The sequence below is a fragment of the Colobus angolensis genome, unplaced genomic scaffold (assembly GCF_000951035.1).
Source record: "Colobus angolensis palliatus isolate OR3802 unplaced genomic scaffold, Cang.pa_1.0 Scaffold6, whole genome shotgun sequence".
NCBI classification, from domain to species: domain Eukaryota; kingdom Metazoa; phylum Chordata; class Mammalia; order Primates; family Cercopithecidae; genus Colobus; species Colobus angolensis.
In genome coordinates this window covers 27,292,684-27,314,783 of record NW_012119598.1, presented here as the reverse complement: position 1 = coordinate 27,314,783, position 22,100 = coordinate 27,292,684, and the positions used below count along the sequence as shown (strand labels likewise).

Genomic DNA, 22,100 nt, shown 5'->3' with positions numbered 1-22,100 from the left:
AAAAAAAAAAAAAAATAAAACAGTGTAAATTTCATCAGACTGCCAGAGCATTCCGAAGACTGAAAAATTTTAAGAATCCAAACCTTAATGAAAATGTTGGAGGCTGCCCAGTTAGGGTCTGAATTCAACCTTCCTGAATCACAAAATTGTTTTAAGTCTCGAACTCTGAGCTAAAGTATGTTTCTCTTTAAACACACATAGTTTATTTTAATTTTCCCTTGATTTGTGATTTAGTATTCTTACAGACCATCAAAAATATTCAGTCAATGTTAGTCTATCTTGGACCATGATATTTCGAGAAACTTTGAACAAAGTCCTCCGCAAAACTATGCATTGCATTATTTCACATACATGTATGTTTTCCAGATGGTTCAATAGTACCTCACTTTTCTGAACTTATTTGTATAGTTTGGCATCTTTTTAAAAATTGTGTCCTATAATGAGAAACAACTAAACATTATGTTTTAAACTTGTATAGATAAAATCAACCACACACCTTTCCTGTTTGCATGTAATTGTATTGTTTCCCAATGAGTTTGGAATGACAAGGATTGTGCAAAAATATGCCTCACTTGCCTGACATAGCAGAGAGTCCTTTTGTCTAAATTCTGTGCCCAGCAATGGACTGTCACCAGATTTTCATCATATACAGTGAGGATGAACAACTGACTTCTCTCAGCAGTTGGCCAGTCTCTCAAGAATATGCGAATCCCTCAAGATGGCTTCCTGCACCTTTGCTCCTTTAGCCTTGTATGTATATACAAGGCTAGCATGCCTGGCATACATAAGGTTAAAAACAAAATCAACCAGTTGTGGTTCTTCCTCCAGTTCTGAGGATTATTAGACCACTTTTTTTTTTTTTTTTTTTGATGGAGACTCACTCTGTCACCCAGCTGTCACCCAGGCTGGAGTGCATGGAGTGCAGTGGCACAATCTCGGCTCACTGCAACCTCCGTCTCCCGGATTCAAGCAGTTCTCTGGCTAAGCCTCCCAAGTAGCTGGGATTACAGGCGCCTGCCACACCTGGCTAATTCTTGTATTTTTAGTAGACTGGGGTTTGGCCGTCTTGGCCAGGCTGGTCTTTAACGCCCGACCACGTGATTCACCCACCTTGGCCTACCAAAGTGCTTGGATTACAGTTGTGACCCAGTGAGCCCAGCAAATGCTTCTTTTCTGGAGCCACTTTATTAGCGCTTACCTCTCTGCCTACTTTCTGCTTCAAAATTTTGTCAGAATGTGGTTGGTCATTGTAAACACAGATCATTCTTATGCAAGTTATCTGTGAATTCTGCCATCCAGACTCACATTCTGGCAACGCATTTCAGCTCTTTAGACGACTTTGTGAGCGGCCCTGAAAAGGGCCTTTTTTTTTTTTTTTCGAAGTTCCAGGAGACCGCGTATTCTTAAATTCAGCCGCCGAAGCCATACAGAGTGCGCCCCTGACGTTTTAGAGCGTACACTACATCCATAGCTGTGACAGTTTTGCGCTTGGCATGCTCCGTATAGGTGACAGCGTCTCGAATAACGTTCTCTAAGAAAACCTTAAGCACACCTCGAGTTTCCTCATATATGAGACCGGAAATGCGCTTGACGCCACCACGCCGAGCCAAACGGCGAATAGCAGGCTTTGTAATGCCCTGGATGTTATCCCGGAGCACCTTACGATGGCGCTTAGCACCACCCTTCCCCAACCCTTTTCCGCCTTTGCCGCGACCAGACATGATTCACACAACAGTGGAAGTTATGAACGCACACAGTCCCTTAAATACAAACTTCGCGGACCTGATTGAAAACAACATGAGTTGGGGCGGATTTTTTATTTTTCAAATTAGGTCACCAAGTGGGTGGAGCAAGAAAAACTTTCATTAAGAGTTCATTGTTTTGATTGGCCAGTGAGACTTCGCTCTTCGTGGGACTGGAAGGGTCTCTACAAGCTGAATGCACTGTATTCCTGTCAGCTTAATGAAGCTAAGCACAGCCCCATTGCAAATTTCTTTTTATTTCCACTTAATAACTAATAAATTATGCAATAGCTTATTGGGGAAAGTACAAATAATGTTTAAAGGAGGTCAGATTTATAGGTCAAGGGACTTAACCTCCCAATCATTTTAATATTTTTATTTATACCAGGCATTTTGATGGCCTTCTCTGTGCTGGACAAAGTATAAGTTTGGCTATGAAGTTTCACTCCTAAAGATCCTATGTTTGAGAAGGCAAAAAGATAGCCAAATAATTGCAAATTAAAACCTCGTAAGTGCAAACTTCTTCCTCGTCATCTTGCCTATCTCGATTCAAATATTTATTGAATGACTCATTTTTGTGCAGAAGTCTGTGAGAGAAATAGTGAACATAAACTTAAGTCTGGAAAAAACGTTTTCCCGGGACGCTCTTCCTGGCCTGCTGTGCCTATCTGGTGTGCCTGAAATTCCAAACACTCTTCCCTTCCCACCATTTTTAATCCCCTTTCAACTTGCTCCAGCTTTAGAGAAAAGAACATACGTTTTGTACAGTTGGGGATTAATTGAAGTGTAGGGCTAATACTTGATTAAGGTCATTACAAAGTCTACAGGGTCTTCTTCTGGGAGGTTTTTGTGATAAGATTATTGGTGTTAAAATAAGGCTAATCCCCTTGAAAAATAAATAGAATAGCAGAATTGGGTTTGAATGTGATTTGAAGAAAGGGACTTCTCAATTCAAAATTTTATTCTTAGCTTCCTGCCGGAGCTTTCCAGAATGCCCATAAGATCCGCTTTTGTTTAAAAAACAAAAACCCAACCCCACCCACCTCTCTCTGGTTAATAATTGAATATCCATTGGTAATATTTATAATGAACTGTGGCCTGTGAGAGACATCATATAGTAACCTCAGACTTGCTCACATGAAAAGAAATCCAGGAATGGAGAAAAAAGACCCAGGAAAGGCCAGAATGCTCTAAATGTCATATTGTTTGTATCACTTCTGAAATAATTGATTACATTTTTCTGCCCCAGATTGAGTTATTAGGTTTTTCCACTCACTATCCACATGCCACAACACATACCTTATAACTAGAGACTTAGCTAGGAACAAATGTCAAACATTACAGAGAAAAAGTGCAGAGTCCAAGATCATAAGTAAAACTCTGAAATCTCAACATGCCTTTTAATTCATGAAAATAAAAAATAACGCAACATATGCAATATGACAATTCTCTGAAAACATACCTCATGTGAACTACCCTGGAACACATCTTGCCAAGTGCCATCTTCATTTAAACCAGAGGTCTAAGATGCCTTTCCTTTATTTTGCCTATTATATCATTTATAAAACCCCATTTTTATTTTGTTACTTCCTTCATTTACTTTCTATTTCCTGCTCCTAATATCTCCTTTCTAAACTTTTCTCAATGACAGTGACTCAAAAACAATGAATGTCGGAGCAAATATTAAAGGATGTATATATATATATATATTTAAAATGGATTCTTCCACTCTGGGAAGAATTCAGGCATATTCAATCTTAAGATACCCATTTTTCTGATTTATTTTTTTCTGAATTAAACTGTCATTGCCATTGGCACATCTTTGGTTCTGTAGCATAACCTATGTCTCTGCTGGGTTTTTCTTTTACCTCCACTCCTTACTCTTCTAGGAGAAAATCTCTGCTTTTTCTTTTCAGTTTAAATTATTTTACTAAAAGGTTTCTTAACTTGAACTTCCTAGGCTTGCTGTACTTGTGTGGGCACTCTCCCATAAACAGTGTTAATACATTTTGATTTGTTAAAAATAAAGATATTTCGACAGAAAATTTCTTTTCTTTTTCTTTTCTTGTTTTTTGTTTTGTTTTGTTTTTGTTTTCCCAGACTGGAATGCAGTGGCACCATGATGGCTCATGGTAGCTACACTTCCCCAAGCTCAAGTGATCCTCCCACCTCAGCCTCCTAAGTAGCTGGGACTACAGTTGTGCACAACCACACCTGACTAATTTTGTGTATTTGGTAGAGATGGGCTTTCCCTATGTTGTCCAGGCTGGTCTTGAACTCCTGGGCTTAAGCGATCTGCCCACCTTGTCCTCCGCAAATGCTAGGATTACTGGCGTGAGCCATCAGGTCTGGCTGGAAAGATAATTTTTAACATTATCCTCTCTTAAACATTTGTTTCAAAAATTTTACAAACATGATAGTAATTAAATATGATTTTCAAAATTCCCTTGAATACTTCCTTAATAGCACACAGAAAACACAAAGTATTTTACATTTGTTTTAATGATGAAATTGTGAACCCAAATTTACACTTCTTTGTGTAACATTATACTCATACTTAAAACAGGTGCCTTCATATACATAGTAAATCTCTTGGGGCAGTAGTGAAGTTGGTTATTTACTGTTTTATGAAAGTGCCATTCGGCCGGGCGCGGTGGCTCACGCCTGCAATCCCAGCACTTTGGGAGGCCGGAGTAGGCGGATCACGAGGTCAGGAATTTGAGACCAGCCTGACCAAAATGGTGAAACCCCGTCTCTACTAAAAATACAAAATTTAGCCGGGCGTGGTGGCGTGTGCCTGTGGTCCCACCTACCTGTGAGGCTGGGGCAGAAGAATTGCTTGAACCCGGGAGGCGGAGGTTGCAGTGAGCCAAGATCGCGCCACTGCATTCCAGCCTGGGCAACAAGGCAAGGCTCCGTCTGAAAAAAAAAAAAAAGTGCCGATGTGGTGACTCAGTTTAAGGAATAAATCAAGGATATTTAACTCAATAGACTAACGTTAGCTTACGTGACTTGCACTGAAAGTTATACAAATATTGGTACTTATTCCTCTGCCCCCAAAGTATGAATTAAAGACTCCAAAATTCTTTTTACTATCTTCAGAGTAAAAGTTAGAATTTGATTTAAAAAATAAAAATAAAAAAATACTTTGTATCTAAATCTGGTGTGTAAAATAACCTGGTGGATGATGCTTCAAGGCTACCCATCCCCACGTTTCTTCCTGAATGATAAAGAGAATAAATGAATATGTGAATTCAAAAGTTAGAAATCTGGCCAGGGACGGTGTCTCAGACCTGATAAACCTTTTGGACACTGAGGTGGGTGGATCGCCGGGGCTCCGGAGTTCAAGACCAGCCTGGGCAACATAGCCAGAACTCGTTTCAATAAATAATAGAAAGACATGAGCCAGGAGTGGTGGTCCCAGCTACTCGGGAGGCTGAGGTGGGAGGATCGCTTGAGCTCAGGAGGTTGAGACTGCAGTGAGCCATGGTCACACTACTGCATACCAGCCTTGGTGTCAGACTGAGACCCTGTCTTAACAATAACAAAACAAGTTAAAAATTTGGCCGGGAGCAGTGGCTCACACCTGTAATACCAGCACTCTGGGAGGCCGAGGAGGGCGGCTTATTTGAGGTCAGGAGTTCGAGACCAGCCTGGCCAACATGGTGAAACTCCATCTCTACTAAAATTACAAAAAAAGTTAGGCGTGTATGGTGGTGTGTGCCTGTAGTCTCAGCTGCTTAGAAGGCTGAGGCAGTAAAATCGCTTGAACCCAGTAGGCAGAGGTTGCAGTGAGCTGAGATCATGCCACTGCATTCCAGCCTGGGTGACAGAGTGAGACTCTGTCTCAAGAAAGGAAAAAAAAAAAACAAATTCTGTATGAATGGAACAAAACATCCTTAAATTTTAAAATACATCTAAAAGATATTTCAAAATATTTAGGAAAAAAATTATAGGGAGCAGGCAAATTCTGGGATTCCTTTTTCCCTGCAGCAAACATTAGGAGTGCTGCTATTCCTAAAAAGATGGTAACAGTTGCCACACCATATGTTTCCTTGGCTCAGACAAGGTTGTGTAGTTGTTATTCCAGAATGGCTAGAATAAAAATCCAGCACAATCATTTTCTTCAGTAAGTTAACTAACCTTTCCGTGCCTTGGTTTCATAACAGCAACATAAGGATAACAGAATAGAAGCAATTATTCCTACCTATCTCATAAGATTCTTTGGAGGAATTAAATTAAGATTCAGAATAGAACCTAATATCTAGTAAGTAATAATAATTGGCTGGAAAAAATAGTTTTTTTAATTATATATATTCATGGGGTACAAGTACAATTTTGCTACGTTGATATATTGCACTGTGGTGAAATCAGGGCCTTCAATCCATACTGGAAAAAAAAAGTTTTTGAAAATATTTCTGCCATGGAAAAGTTTTAATATACAAATTCATTCATCCAAAAAATAGAAAATATATAAGTATCCACCCCAAATCTGCCATATCTATCTCTTCTACACCTTAAACAATTACTCAGAAATAGAATGCTTGAGATACCAGAATGCATGCATATCAAGTAATAAATGTATGCAGGATGCCAAGGCATCCTCGGCTTTCAAATAAAATTGTCATACAAAATACTTTAATATTGTATTAACATTCTACATGTTAGAGTGTAGAAGTTAATCACCGATGCAAAAAAGGAAAAGAACACATTATACCCAAAGCCCACAGAGAGAATCACAATTAAAAATACCAGCCTGTATGTGAAAATCTTTAATTTGAAAGTCAGTAATATTTAAGTGATGGTCATGGTTAAATCAGATTGTGGTTTGAAAAATGTTAGTTTAAAACTGATAGCTTATGAGAAATTTGGGGATTTTAGAGACAGTGTTTTGTTTTTAAATGTGTGTGAGTTTGTGAAGAATGTTTTATACAATACTGACAGTACTGTAAGATGACATTATTATAATACAACATAAGAATTTTGGCGTGTACCTCTCAGCAGACCTCAATCACCTGCTGTACTTGACTCAATTATTATCAGAGTGGTTTGTTTTCCTTCTGTTGTGTTCCCAGTTCAGGCAGCTCAGCAATGGCCTGTGATTACAGCAATTCAAATAGCTGGTAAGTAGTTTCTTGTTTGTTTTCTGAAATTTTCAGGGGCTTTTCTCTACAAGTGATTTCTAGTGCACATCCCTTCACGCACTGTTTATTCCTTTACCCTCAGGAAAACCCTCAGCTCTGCATCTCTGGTCACCGGACCACCGTGGTATGTTTACTTGTGGCCACCAGGTGTCACACTTCTCTTTACCCCCATGGTCTATGAATGGTTTTGCCAGAGGTGAGTAAGAAAGAATTTTAAATGAGGTCCTTGATATTTCAAATGTAGTTGACCTTAAGACTTTATGAATAAAGCCAGAAAAATTAAGCTTAAAAAACACTGAAAGAAAATGAGGACTTAAAATTTCTATTAAAAAATTAACAGGCCACAGTTGCTGATGTTTAGTAAATGTGTTACCAAAATGTGTTACTATGAAGACTGGGGTGTTTCTTGTAATCTCAGCCCAGGTGAAATAAAACCAATATAAAACAAATGCTTACTTACTTAATTAATTGTAACATATTCTTTATGAGGTAGAAGAGTAAGTGAAGCCTTATAGCAGTCTGCTTTCAGTATAGTACCATATTAAGAGAGAAAGAATTTGTCATATGCTTCCAGAATGGTTTGTTGGTAAAATAACCAATGTCTTACAACTTAGATGACAATGTCCCTAGTGTGAAGAAAAACAATTAATTCGGCTAACACAGTTGAATGAAAATATTCCATAAGACAATATGTAAAGAAATTAGAAGCAAAATAGATGTCTCAAAATGACAAAGCAATTAAGTATATACACAAGATGAACAAGAACATCAATAAAATCATACAGTGTGCAATACAGTGTACATTTATTAAAGTATATGCATTTTTAATGCAACAATAATACTAACAGGTAATAGACAAGTTTTTAATAGTTTATCACTGGCTAATTAAATAACAGCTTTAATTGTATTCATTTTTTAGCTTTTCTACAATGAGCATAAATGACATTTCCTTTTTTCTACGTAACTTTTCTAACCAGCTAAAAAGAAAATGGTTTAAAAGAAGAGATGAGATATCTTTGCTAAAATTTAATGCCTACAAAAGATACTTCTGAGCTGTGCATGGTATCCTGAAGCACCTGCCCTTCAAGACAGAATGCTTGTACCACATTTATGCAGCCAAATGCATATAGCAACATAAAGTAAACACATGTCATCTGGATATATATATTAAGACTCTTTTGATGGTCAGGCAGGGTGACTCATATATGTAATCCCAGCACTTTCGGAGGCCGAGGCGGGCAGATCACGAGATCAGGAGTTCGAGACCAGCCTGGCCAACATGGTGAAATCTCGTCTCTACTAAAAATACAAAAATTAGCCGGGCATGGTGGTGCATGCCTATAATCCCAGCTACTCGTGAGGCTGAGGCAGGAGAATCTCTTAAACCTGGGAGGCAGAGGTTACAGTGAGCTGAGATCACGCTGTTGCACTCCAGTTTGTGCAATAGGGTCTCAAGAAAAAAAAAAAAAAGAAAAGAAAAAAAAGACTCTTTTGAACATGGTGAACTGATTTCCCAGACTCTAGCAATTCCTGAGTGTCCTGCTTAGATTTTTTTTTTTTTTTTAATGTGCACTGGAACCCCAGTGGCCCCATGACAAGGCCTGGGCATCCTCTAAGCCACTTGGTGGCTTCCATTGTATCATCTCAAAATGAGAGAGCTTACTCCAGTTCATCGAGGGAAATACCACCAGAGTTCTGACTCCAGAGGCACTGGCCTAGGGAGGATAGTGTGTGTGAAGCCCAGCAGGGCCACTAGCTGTCCCCACCAATTACAGTCCTTGCGTAGGGCCAAAGAAATGAATGCCAAAGAGAGTAACAGAGGAGCAAAGGAGTCACATTCCAGGACCTTCCCTTGGGGACTTTTAAAGGAAACATGACAGCTGAGGATCAGCTGGTTGTTTTCTGCTGTTTCCCTTTTTGTGATTCAAGCTCACTCAGAAGAAACACAATGAGACAATAGAATAGCCATCTCCTTCCGTCTCTATTTACTCTAGGCATCTAAACTACCTGAATGTAGTGGTGTTTGAGATGTATCATACGGTCAGATTGACTGAGTCTGAAACCTGTTTCTATCACTGGCAAGCTGTGAGATACTCTATATTTTCGTTTTTCTTTCCTTTTTTTTTTTTTGAGATGGAGTCTCACTCTATCACTCAGGCTGGAGTGCAGTGGCGCGATCTCCGCTCACTGCAAGCTCCGCCTCCCGGGTTCACGCCATTCTCCTGCCTCAGCCTCCCCAGTAGCTGGGACTACAGGTGCCCGCCACCATGCCCGGCTAATTTTTTGTATTTTTAGTAGAGATGGGGTTTCATCGTGTTAGCCAGGATGGTCTGGATCTCCTGACCTTGTGATCCACCCGCCTCAGCCTCTCAAAGTGCTGGGATTATAGGCGTGAGCCACCGTGCCTGGCCTACCTCACTTTCTTCATCTAAAAAAGAAATTGAGATAATAGTGCCTATCTCATAGAATTATTGTAAGAATTGTATGCAATAATGCATGTAAGTAGGTGCTCAGAAGAGTGGGACACAAAGTAAGTGCTTTTATCATCATTATCATCATCCTTATAATTTTCATTATCAGAACAAGGAGAGATCAGGGAGAAAATTATTGTTATACTTCAGGTCTGGAATACTAGAGTAGCATTCCAAATGAAGGCACCATTAAACTTTGCAAACCTGTATGACACCTTCATACCAATTAGAAAAAGACACCTCTTCGCAACCCCTTTCAAGATATTTGCCTCCTACCTGCTAAAAACACCCATCATAATACCCACAGACAGTCATGATGCTTTTTCTGGGAAAGGTGCCTCTTCCATTCGTGCAGTGTACAGCCTACAATTCACATAACAATCAGATGGAAGAATTCCCATGGCTTGGTGACGGATGAGTTACTGGGTAACACAGAGGGATGATTCAAAGGAAAAGTAGAACGGGTCCAGAAAATGCCTAGATACATATGTAAAATTCTGGTAAGGTTATGACTAGACATGTCCCAGGATTCAAAGCTTTTCTGAGGTGTTAAAATGAATCATGTAAGTCCCCCAAATGTAAGGAGTCCTCTTCCAAAAATAGGAAATGAAATGACATAGGTGTATGTGTCTGAGGTGATGGAGGAAATGAAGGAAGGCTCTAGATGCAGCTTGAAGTTCATGAGAGGCAGTTCCAGGGGAGAAGTCACAGCTGGGGATCACTGGCGTGCAGGAATCAGAAACCTAAATGAGGAAATCTTTTTGAGGAAATGAACAGAGAAAGCTAAAAGCAAGGAGTTCTTCAGGCAATTTCTATGTTTAGGTTCAACTCTGTCCTGAAACATGAAGAGTTCAGTAAGTGCACTCCCTTTTTGAGTCTCTAGTTTTGTGTCCTTCCCATGATGAGTCTGCAGGCTGCGTGTTACTCACGTTCAGCTAAGACGTAGTGCCCCATGACTCCTCCTGTGGAGACAAGAGACCCAGGAAAGAGGCATCACAAACCTAGGCATCATCTTGCCTCTTCTCTGTTCCTTATTTTCCTCATTCACCCATCTCAATTTAGACCTGGGCACTATTGGATTTCAAGAACCATTATCTCTCATCTGGAAATGCTTATTGGCTTTCTAACTGGTCTCCTCATCTCCCATCTAACTTCTTAACAACACATTCACCATATAAGGGAGATCATGGTCCTCCTTTCTTAGGATCCTTCAGTGACACTCCAGTGATCATAACCCAGTATCCCAAAAGACCCTCGGACTCTGTATGAGCTGGCTTCTTTCTGCCTCTCTTTTCCCCACACCACAGATGTTCAGGGAGTAGAAATGCATAATTGGTGAGCGATAGCTATGCAAACTCAGGGTTAAGGTAGAGTAATTAGTTCTAACCTCCCAGTACACCTTATACTCTCCCACTTGGCATGGTTTTTCCGTCTGCGTAGACCTCCCATCATCTTCATCCTCACCTAATGGAATCAAGCTTCTCCTTCAAGATTCAAGGCTTTCTTGATCCCCAGCTGAATGTGATCATTCCTTCCTTTGACACCCTAAGCATTTGCTTCCTGCCAGCTTTAGGACCTCATGGGGTCTTCTTTAACTACATTCACTTGCTATCATTTTCATTCTCTACCAGATTTGGGTTCTGAGAATAGCCACAGTGACTTCTCAACCTCAAAGTCCCTGCACTACCTTAAACAGCTCTTGCAAAATAGTAGGTGCTCTGAAGATGTTTGTTGAATTAGAGACTTTCATTCTAGGGAGAACCATTATTTTCTGTCTCCCAAGGAGCTACTGGTGTCCGCAAAGAATATAAACAAGAAAAATGCTTCCCATGGATGTCAGATCCCCTCTGCCCCTCTTCCCACTGTGCTCTGGGGCAGAGATACTAAGAGACTTCTCCTTGTTCCTACTCACTTGAAGTCTGCCTCTTCCTTAATATTATGAACAAAATTCCAATGAACAAGATGATGACAAAAACAGCAATTCCACTGATGACTCCAATGACTAGGGTTCCAGATGGTGAGGGCTCTAAAACAGAAAAAGCAAGTTAAAGCCTTCGATTGCCACCCCCAGCCCACCCCCTAACAAAGAGCAAATCCTTGTCTCACTGCCATAATTACCCCCTCAGGCACTCCTCTCAACCCCCAATAGATTTTCTCAGCTCCTGGCTCTCATCAGTCACATACCCCAGATAGCAAGGAGGGGCTGATCCAGGCCTGGGTGCTCCACTTGGCAAGTATATCTCTGTTCTTCCCCTGGGGGTACAGTCAAAGTTATCCAGCCCTGGTAGGTCCCATCCCCATTGGGCAATACGTCTTTAGGTTCGACCTCCTTGGCATCCATTGGCTGCCTATCCTTCAGCCACTTCATGGTGATGTTCTGGGGGTAGTAGTTCAGGGCCCGACACCGTAGAGTGGTCACTGAAGAGGTCACATGATGTGTTACTTTCACCAAAGGAGGCACTTGACAGGAAAGAGGAAGGATGAGGAGAGGGAATCTGTTTACCCTTGCCAGGAAGATTGGAACTTTCACTTCCTTCTATAGGTTGGAGGAAGGAAATTCCCTTTCAGAAAAAAAACAAGCTACAGGAGAGACACCATTTTGTGTCCTAAGATTGGGCTATAACACAGTGTCACTTGGAGTGCAGTCAGATCAGCTTGTTCTCCTAACATGTAAATATACATATCAGTTACCTATGTTCTTTGTTCTGATAGATAAAATTGCCCTTTATGTGCATTGAAAACGATTGAATATAGATGGTTAGTTTCACCTGGGTCAACCTAGGAGGTATTGTTATAAGAAGGAGCCTTGTAAAATAGGTAGCTTCAGTGATTATTGCTATGTTCTGTGAAAGAAACTTTTAACCTAAAGCATTCTGCTACTCTGGTAAGTGGCCTCACTTGATATTTTGTCCTGGTATTCATATGATAGCTGACATCTCTGAATTCTCTCTTTTCTTTTTTCTTTTCTTTTTTTTTTTTAAGATGGAGTCTCACTCTGTTGCCTAGGCTGGAGTGCGGTTGCGCGATCTCAGCTCAGTGCAACCTCTGCTTCCCAGGTTCAAGCGATTCTCCTTCCTCAGCCTCCCAATTAGCTGGGACTACAGGCGCGCATAACTGCGCCCAGCTAATTTTTGTATTTTTTTAGAGACGGATTTCACCATGTTGGTCAGGCTGGTCTCAAACTCCTGACCTCGTGATCCACCTGCCTTGGCCTCCAATTGCTGGGATTACAGGGGTGAGTCACTGCACCTGGCCTTGACATTTCTGAATTCTTAACAGGTATACATATACAAAGGATTATTGGTTAAATAAGAAGCAAGGGCTGCAGACACTTCCCTTTAAGCCATATGAATGGAGAAAAGAAATTAAACCCATGACTTGTGGTTGCCTCATACATCTCAATTATAAAGTAGAGACTCCAGGATTGAGAAAGTCCCTTCCCAGAATTTGGAGAGACACACAACCTCAGCCACCTCTGAAACTCCAACCAGGGATTCCATGCCCTACATCCTCCTCCACTCTGCCACTAGAGTATGGGGGCAGAAGTGTGTTTCCACCATACCTGGCTGGTCGAAAACACCTCTCCCCAGCTCCAGCAACTGCTGCAGCTGCGCAGGGCAGTCCCTCTCGAGGTAGGCCCTGTTCTGCCTGGCCCGAATCTTGTGCCTTTCCCACTCCAGCTTGGTGGGCCAGGCCCTGGGTTCTGCTGCTCTCCAATCCAGCGTGTCAGGGCAGAATTCAAGGTGGTCCTGCCCATCGTACCCGTACTTCCAGAAGCCCTCGGTACTGTTGTCCTCTTGCATTTTGCAGCCCAGGATGACCTGCAGGGTGTGGGACTCTGGAAAAATCCCCAGCCTTGTTACTGCAACCAAAGGAGTAGGTCCCTATTTCCACCATCCCCAAGGACCAAATGATCTCAGGAAGTAAATTCTTTCCCTCTTCCCTGCTCCCACAAGACAGCAGATTTCCAACTGTTTCCTTCAAGATGCATGAAAAGATGAAAAGCTCTGACAACCTCCAGAAGGTGAGGCCCCCTCTCCACATACCCTTGCTGTGGTTGTGATTTTCCATAATAGTCCAGAAGTCAACAGTGAACATGTGATCCCACCCTTTCAGACTCTGACTCAGCTCCAGCCACATCTGGCTTGAAGTTCTACCGGAAACCCATGGAGTTCGGGGCTCCACACGGCGACTCTCATGATCATAGAACACGAACAGCTGGTCATCCACATAGCCCAAAGCTTCAAACAGGGAAAGACCAAGGTCCTGCTCTGAGGAACCCATGAAGAGGTAGTGGAGAGAGTGTGAACCTGGAGACAGAGCAACAGGCCTTCACCATGTGCAGTAAGAGGGGAGCTGTTGAGGCTCCACACACCTGCATCAACTCATACTATCAGTTGTGTCTAGTCCTCTATTGTGAAGGGTGAGTTGCAGTCCCGTCTTTCTTCCATTTGACAGTCCTGGCTGCTCTCTCTTTGTGTGCCTTTCTCTGCCACACGTGGCTGCCATCCCCTCACTGCCCCCAGACCCTATTCCAATACTCATGATTAGACAGATTCCACTAAAGCTGGTGGATTCTAGAAAATGTTAAGATGTCTCTAGCTATGGTAGTTGAACTCAGGAATTGGTGCTCAGAGCAAATTAGACCCAAATCCTGAGGAATTCATAAAGGTGTTTTTTTTTTTTTTTTTTTTTTTTTGAGACTGAGTCTCACTCTATTGCCCAGGCTGGAGTGCAGTGGCACAATCTTAGCTCACTGCAACCTCCAACTCCCAGGTTCAAGCAATCATCACACCACAACCTCCCTAGTAGCTAGGATCACAGGTGCATGCCACCACACCCGGCTAATTTTTTGTAATTTTAGTAGACATGGGGTTTCACCGTGTTAGCCAAGCTTGTCTCAAACTCCTGACTTCAAGTGATCTGCCTGCCTCAGCCTCCCAAAGTGCTGAGATTGCAGGAGTGAGCCACTGTGCCCAGCCTTGGCCCTGAATTCTTACACTGAACTGCCTATATGGCCTCACTACTTGGATGCCTGACTGGAATCTCAAACTTAGGATGTCCAAATCCAGATCCTTGATTTACACCAAACTGCTCTTTCCTCTGCCTTCACCATCTCAGAAATGGCATTGCCAATTACCTCACTGCTCAGGCAATAAAATTAAAATAAAGAACAAAGTCAACTTTAACTCTTCTCTTTTTTCAGGGGTTGGGCGGAGACAGGATCTTGCTCTGTCATCTAGGCTGAAGTATAGTGGCACAATCATGGCTCACTGCAGCCTCAACTTCCTGGGCTCAAGCAATCCCCCACACCTCAGCCTCCCTAGTAGCTAGGATCACAGGTGCATGCCACCACACCCGGCTAATTTTTGTATCTTTTGTAGAGAAGGGATTTTGCCATGTTGCCTAGGCTGGTCTTGAACACCTGAGCTCAAGAATCTGCCCTCCTTGGCCTCCTCCTTGGCATGAGCTACCACACCCAGCTAATTCTTCTCTTTCTCTCACACAACATAGAATCCTTCATCAACTTCCTTCAGAATATATTCAGGAGACAACGGTTTCTCACTCCCTTTTATGTTCCCACCCAGCCCACTCCACCATCTCTTGTGTGGACTGTGTAACAGCTTCCTGGATGGGCTCCCTGCTTTTACTGTTGCTCCCTTCATTCTGCTTTCCACATAGTAGCCAGAGCAATCTTTTTAAAGCCTATGACAGATCACAGTTACTCCTTGGCTAGAATTCACACCACAGCCTACAGGCACCTGCACAACCTCGTTTGTGGCTCCTCTTCTGACCCCATTACCTACTTCTTGGCCTCTAACCCTCAGCACTACTTTTTTTTTTTTTTCAACCCCAGCTTCTTAACCAGGAGTTTGTCTCCTAGGTGACATGTGGCAAAGTTTAGAGACATTTTTGGTTGTCAAGACTGGGGGAGTGCTCCTAGCACCTAGTGAATAGGGAGGATGAGTGCTCCTAGCACCAAGTGAGTAGAGACGACAGGATACTGCTGGACATGCTACATGCAGATGGTAGTCCCTGTTCCCACCCCCAACACACACACACACATGAGTAGTGCTGAGAAAACCCGCTTTTTAATCCAACTTGCCAGTCCCACTCAGTTTTCCTGGGAAATACTGCTCCCAGTCAATATCATTCTTATTTCCTTCATGTCTCTGCTCAAGTGTCAGCCCCAGAGTGACTTGTCCTGACTTCTCTGCTTCTCACAACACCCATCGTTTCCTGATGTTGCATATCTTTCTGCTCATTTGCTTATTGTCATCTCTCCCACTAGAATGCAAAATATCAAAGGGTAAAGACTTGTTTCCCTGCTCTCTCCCTTGGGCCTTGAACAGTGCAACACATGGTTGGGACTCATTTACACTTGTAAACAATGAATATTTCTGCTCAACCTGAAATTTTATTATTCAGCCTCTAATGCAGTGTGATGTTTAAGAATCATAGCTATGAAGTGGAGACATGAGCTCTGCCACCAAAGCCCAGTGTACTATTGAATAAACTTGCCAGGAAGCAGGCCGTGCATGCCTCATTCTTGTCATGTGTAAAATGTAGATACACATAGTACCAAAACTCAAAGTGCTGTGCTGAGGCCGGCGTGTGACCCACAGAACACTGTGCTAGACTACAGGGCAAAATCACTCTCAACTAAGATTAGAAGCAGCTATAGTAGTTGAAATAATATCAGAAAACCTGATTACTTATATACTTTGTAACCTGAAAAGAGTTATTTAATCTGAATTCCAGTTAACTTCTAGTAAATAAACATATTATTAGCTCCTACCTCCCTATGCCTAGTGAAAATCAAATAGGATCAGATATGAATGTAACTTACAACTGAGTGCATTGCTTACATGTTCATTATCAGTACTTTGACGTTCTTTAGAGGCCTCTTAATTACACAGCACACTGCGAATCAATAAAGCCTGGCTGAAAAGAGAACTGTTCAGTTCAAACGTTGAAAACTAACATATACTCAATTTTCCAGGCAAAAGAACAATTGCCAAGAGTGGGGAAAGGCCCGAGGTAGGCCTCTCTCAGAAGCCTCCCACCCCAGAGACTTCCACCCCAGGTCTCACCAAAAGTGGGTGGAATGGTGAAGAATTCAGATCCCCAGCCCCACTCTTCCGCGCCCCCACCACCCAGCGCATTCGTTCCGAGGTGGAAACCCCGTGCGGATCCTGCTGTGGGTTCGCTCAGCCTTCTCGGCAAGCATGCAGGGAAGAACTTCCTGTTTGGAGATGACTGGGGAAAAAACTGCACAGCTGACATTGGAAATAAACCCGAGATCCAGGTCCAAGGAACCCCAGGCTTACCTCAGCTCAAGTGAGGAGCTATGAGATTTATTTAAAAGCATTCTGGTTGGGGGAAGGGAGTGGGCGGTTCCAAAAGTCACTCCGAAGAGCCGGGACTGCCGGGGGAGGGGACAGGTCCTGGGGCGAGGGACCCCCATATGCAGCTCAGTGGCAGGCATTCCCTCCCGGGGTCTGGACGCAGAAAGTAGGGAGAGGGGACTACGGATAGGGCTGAGCAGGTCCTCCAAAGTTAGCAAACTCCCAACCGCAAGGAAAAGCTAGTTTCGATTTTTCCACCCCCGCCGCGCCCCTCGTTGGCCCGCAGCCCTTGGACTCACGCAGCAAGCGCCCCTGCAGGACTGCGGTCTGCAAAAGCATCAGGAGGAGAAGCGCCGGCCTGGCTCGCGGGCCCATTTCCCTAGCTCTGACCGCACGTCCCCGTTAAGTCTCCGCTTCTTTGGTGGGGCGGGGAAACGGCGATGGCTCCAGAAGTCACCCTACAGCTATTGCCTAGGCTCAGGAGATGCCCAGTAAAACTTCCTGGTGAAAAGCAATAGGTCTTCAGAACTTTAATTCTCTCTCTCCTACAGCAGAAGGTATCTGCTTGTGAAACTCTAGGTGATCCAGTGTCCCCCTTGGTTTTTAAATCCTGAAGGGGTGTTGCTGATTGGGGAAAGTATCTTCACAATGTTCTGATGGAAACTTTAGATATTTAAATATTTATTATTTTCAAAATTCAATTATACATTTAAAAATTTTATCTCGACCTTAGACCAACTTATGTCTTATTTGATTTAGAAATATAAAGCTTTTTCATTTTGATTTTGATTCAAATTAATTAAATCATAACGTTAACCAATTAGATCCTACTGAAACACCTTCCACAGCCTTCATAACTGAATTATCTGACAAGTTTTTCACAAACTTTACAGTATTGGGATGACTTGGAAAATGATTAAACATATTGAGGCCTGCTCCTAACCCCAGATACACTGATTTAATGGGTAATTGTTAGGTAGTTAGACATTAGCAGCTGGGAGGGGATGACAGAAGAGAGTGGAAAGGCTGTCACTAAGACAGCCACTGGCCCACCTAAGTTCAGGCCCAAGACTACCTTAACGCCACCCTAAGGGATGGAGTTTATGATGAAGTCTGTGGCCAAAATATCCTGGAGAAAGAGAAAGGAGGGTACAGGTGGAAATTCCCTAAAGTGGCACATACCCAATAACACAAAACCCTGTCCTTCATTATATTGCCCATGACCATCATTATAATAGAATTTACATACAGTTTTGACCCCATCCCTGGGAGGCTTTTCTTAAAGAATTATAGGTAAGAACACGCGCAGTTTAATTTCAGTTTATATAGCTATAAAATTCAATCACATAACATCATCCTGTCACTCAGATACAGCCCAAACCTCAACTCCTCCCCACAAACCCGATAAAAGCACCTTAAGCTCTGTAAAGAGGTGCCGATTTCACTTTGCAGAAATCAGCCCGCTCTCCCTCTGTGAGAGTATTATTATGCTTCAATAAACTTCACTTTAAACTTGCGTTTTGGTGTTAGTTTGTAGTTCTTTGCTCACTATCACAAGAACTGAGATTGCTAGTTCAGAGCTCCGGCTCTAATAATCTCCTCAGTTAAAGGATCCATCCCAACGCAGGATTCCCGGTAACAGTACGGGATGCCACCTGGGCAACAAGATTTTAAAGCTTTCCTCTTCCCTTAATGAAGTTTGGGAATTATTGCCTTAGACATTTCAAACCATATAAATAAATTTAATACACCTGATTTGCTCCAAACCTTTACATATTTAGCAAATTCAACAGGCATTATTTTTGTAAGTGTGTATACAAATATTGGCAATTCAAGAAAATCAAACTTAGGATATCAGAGCCTCAACTGTAGGCGAACAGATAAAATAACATTGGAAAAATATAGAATATTGATGGTGGGCACATTGGGGCTGATAGTACTATTCCTTTTTTCAAATTTTTGGTAACACATAATTCGCATACCATATAATTCATCTATTTAAAATACAAAATTGGCCTGACTCAGTGGCTCACGCCTGTAATCCCAACACTTTGGGAGGCCAAGGCAGGCAGATCACCTGAGAGCAGCCTGGCCAACATGGTGAAATCCCGTCTTTACTAAAAACACAAAAATTAGCCAGGCTTGGTGGCAGGCACCTGTAATCCCAGCTACACGAGAGGCTGAGGCAGGAGAATCGCTTGAACCTGGGAGGCGGAGGTTGCAGTGAGCTGAGATCGTGCCATCACACACCAGCATGGGAGACAAGTGTGAAACTTCATCTCAAAAAAAAAAAAAAAAAAAAAAAAAAAGCTGGGTGTGGTGGCAAGCGCCTGTAATCCCAGCTACTCGGGAGGCTGAGACAGGAGAATCGCTTGAACCCCAGAGGCGGAGGTTGCGATGAGCCGAGATCGCACCATTGCATTCCAGCCTGGGCAACAAGAGCGAAACTCCATCTCAAAAATAAAATAAAATAAATAAAATAAAATGCAAAAAATAATGGATTATAGTATATTTACAGAGATGTGTAACTATTACCAAAATTTTACAACATTTTCTATCTCCCCCAAAAGAAACCATGTTCCCCTATTTCAGTACCCCTAATTCATCACCTCCCAGATTCCTCCGTTCTCCCCCTTCTTCCCTCCCAGTCCTAGACAATCATTAACCTACTTTCTTTTTATTTGGAACATTTAGTACTCATAGACCCATATAATATATTGCTTTGCCATGACTGGCTTCTTTCATTTAGCATAGTGTTTTTATGTATGTTTTTCATGGACTAATAATATCTATTTTAAGGACATACCACAACATATTTTATTTATTCATTCATCAGCTGATGGAGATTGGTTTGTTTCTACTTTATGGCTATTGGGAATAGTGCTGCTAAAAACATTTATGTACAAGCTTTTTTGTGGACTTATGTTTCCATTTCTTTTGGGTATATATATAGGAGTGGGTTTGCTGGGTCATATGGTAACTTTGTTTAACCTTTTGAGGAATAGCTACATTCTTTTCCAAAGTAAGCATTTTACCCTCCTATCAGCAGTGTATGAGAGTTCTGATTTCTCTCCATTTTTGCCTGGGTTTTTGAATCAGGGCCCCAGATAGAACAAAAACGTGGTTATTCAGTTGTTCCACCATCACTTGTTGAGAAGACTCTTTTTTCACTGAAGTGTTTTGGCACACTTATCAAAAATCAATCTACCATAAATGTGACAGTTTATTTCTGGAGTCCTAATTTTATCCCATTATGCTATAATCCTACCTATTTTTTTTTTTTTTTTTTTGACAGAGTCTCACTCTGTTGCCCAGGCTGGATTGCAGTGGCGTGATCTTGGCTCACTGCAGCCTCCACCTCCCGAGTTCAAGTGATTCTTCTGCCTCAGCCTCCCAAGCAGCTGGGATTACAGTTACCTGCTGCCATGCCTGGCCAATTTTTGTATTTTTAGTAGAGAGGGGGTTTCATCATGTTGGTCAGGCTGGTCTGGAAGTCCTGACCTCAGGTGATCTGTCCACTTCAGCCTCCCAAAGTGCTGGGATTACAGGTGTGAGCCACCATACGCAGACTGTAATCCTATCTTTATGTCAGGACTACACTGTCTTGATTACTATAGCTTTGTAGTAAGTTGAATTCAAGAACTTTCTCAACTTCAAATATGATCTTCTTTTGGAAGACTATATCAGCTATTCTCAGTCTGCTGAATTTCCATAGGAATTTTAGGATCTATTATCAATGTCTATTCTATTTTTGTATGTGTTTTAATATTTTCATAAGAATGCATTTAAAGGTTTTTTTTTTTTTTAAGAAAAACAGTAAAAATCAGAACACTGGGGTCAGGCGCATTTAATAGGCAGAAGAAGGATAAAAACTCATCATATAAACAAAAAAGAAATGACCAACCATATTCTGGAAGCCATCGAGTGGTTATTGGTGCTAAAAGCTGCAGAGAAATGTTGTCAGATGTACCTGAAAATTGTCCATTGTATTTGGACATTAAGAGACTTAGAAGACTTAAGCCATAGATTGCTCAGTGAGACCCCGAGGTTAAATGGTCTGAAGGTGAATAGACTATTTCACCTTCAAGAGAGCAGGTAGGAAGCTATAAATCCAGGTCTAAAAAGTTGACTGAACTGGTAAGGAAGAAACTCTCTGATCTTAAGCCACTCTACCCTGGCTCCACCTTCTGCTGCGAGCACACAGAAATGCTGAAATTCAACACTCACAAAGGCTAATAAGCTGGAAATGACACAAATTACTCCTGGGAAAGTCAAATTCAGAATTAGGCCATATTTGTTGGGGTTCAGATTTCCATGTACACTTGGGAAAGGGTTTAGCGTATAGGCACATGCATGAAGGGAACAGGTATAGGGCTGTGTTCATAAGGTCAAGAGTTGAAGGCCAGGCATGGTGGCTCTTGCCTGTAATCCCAGCACTTTGGGAGGCTGAGGCAGGAGAATGGCTTGAGTCCAGGAATTCAAGACCTGTCTGGGAAACACAGGTAGACCCTGTCTCCACAAAAAAATTAAAAAATAAAATTAATCAGGTGTGGTGGCACACACTTGTGGTCCCAGCCACTCAGGAGGCTGGGAGGATCACTTAAGCCTGGGACATTGAGGCTGTAGTGAGCCATGATAGTGCTACTGCACACCAGTCTAGGTGACAGAATGAGACCCTGTCTCAAAAAAAAGAGCAGTATCCACACCCCAGGAAAGTGGTTGAAGATCTATTTTTCTCTGTAAACCTAATACAGAATAGAGTGACAAATGTGTGTTGTGGAAAGAAATGGGGTGAGAGCTACGTAGATGCAAAACAATACATCCCCACATAACACTTGTTAATTATCCTTTTCCACCCACTTATGGGATGAATTGCATCTCCCCAAAAGATATTCTGTCCTAATCCTCAGTAGAGGATCATGAGAACATGATCTTATCAGGAATAGGGTGAGTTAACTGGTTAAGAAGAGATTATAGTGGAATAGGGTGAGTCCTCCAAGCAATGACTGGTATCCTCACAGACACAGAGGCACAATGGCCAGGTAGAGATGGAGGCAGAGATTGGAGTTATGCTGCCACAAACCAAGGAACACAGGAAGCTGCTGGAAGTGGAAATAGGCAAGAAAGAATCCTTTCCCAGAAGCTACAGAGGGATCTTGACCCTGATAATACCTTGATCTCAACTGGCCTACATAACTGTGAGAAAATAATTATCTTTTGTTCTAAGCCACCCAGTTAATGGTACTTTGTTATGGCAGCCCTAAGGAACTTGATATACATTCCTTTCACTGTCATAGAAGTTTTGAGTCTTTTAAGTAGGTCTGTCCCCTTCCTCCCAGTGTCAACGCATGAAATTTCTCTCCTTGTGCCTTGAAAAGTGAAAGGTCTTTGAAC

The 22,100-nt window shown here is 42.1% G+C and overlaps 2 protein-coding genes across 12 annotated transcripts; both read right to left on the bottom strand.

The window, feature by feature from the left end:
- Nucleotides 1-1,379: 1,379 nt before the first annotated feature.
- LOC105526740 (histone H4) lies at nt 1,380-1,787 on the bottom strand. The gene has a single exon (XM_011962846.1). The coding sequence runs from the start codon at nt 1,719-1,721 to the stop codon at nt 1,410-1,412; it is 312 nt and encodes a 103-aa protein (XP_011818236.1). The 5' UTR covers nt 1,722-1,787; the 3' UTR covers nt 1,380-1,409.
- A 7,211-nt stretch (nt 1,788-8,998) lies between these two features.
- On the bottom strand, nt 8,999-17,239 carry HFE (hemochromatosis). 11 transcript variants are annotated; one of them, XM_011962835.1, is made up of 7 exons: nt 17,006-17,203; nt 13,404-13,667; nt 12,920-13,195; nt 11,861-11,893; nt 11,542-11,775; nt 11,270-11,383; nt 9,451-10,319 (listed from the first exon to the last, which is right to left on the bottom strand). In XM_011962835.1, exons 1-7 carry the CDS (start codon nt 17,079-17,081, stop codon nt 10,279-10,281), a joined length of 1,038 nt encoding a protein of 345 aa, XP_011818225.1. In that variant the 5' UTR covers nt 17,082-17,203; the 3' UTR covers nt 9,451-10,278. The 11 variants fall into 11 exon arrangements, with proteins under 11 accessions (XP_011818224.1, XP_011818226.1, XP_011818227.1 ...); XM_011962834.1 differs by lacking the exon at nt 11,861-11,893 and having other exon boundaries at nt 8,999-10,319; nt 11,542-11,817; nt 17,006-17,239; XM_011962836.1 differs by lacking the exon at nt 11,861-11,893 and having other exon boundaries at nt 8,999-10,100; nt 11,542-11,817; nt 17,006-17,239.
- Nucleotides 17,240-22,100: the final 4,861 nt, after the last annotated feature.

What these genes read in the sequence shown, in the direction of transcription:
- HFE (XM_011962834.1), bottom strand. Translation starts at nt 17,081, where the DNA reads ATGGGCCCGCGAGCCAGGCCGGCGCTTCTCCTCCTGATGCTTTTGCAG. An exon ending in AGGTGTTTTCGACCAGCCAG is followed by an intron (nt 11,818 to 12,919) that starts GTATGGTGGAAA and finishes TTTCCTGTCAAG; the next exon opens with TGCCTCCTTTGGTGAAAGTA. An exon ending in AAGGAAGAGGCAGACTTCAA is followed by an intron (nt 10,320 to 11,269) that starts GTGAGTAGGAAC and finishes TTGTCTCCACAG; the next exon opens with GAGGAGTCATGGGGCACTAC.
- LOC105526740 (XM_011962846.1), bottom strand. Translation starts at nt 1,721, where the DNA reads ATGTCTGGTCGCGGCAAAGGCGGAAAAGGGTTGGGGAAGGGTGGTGCT.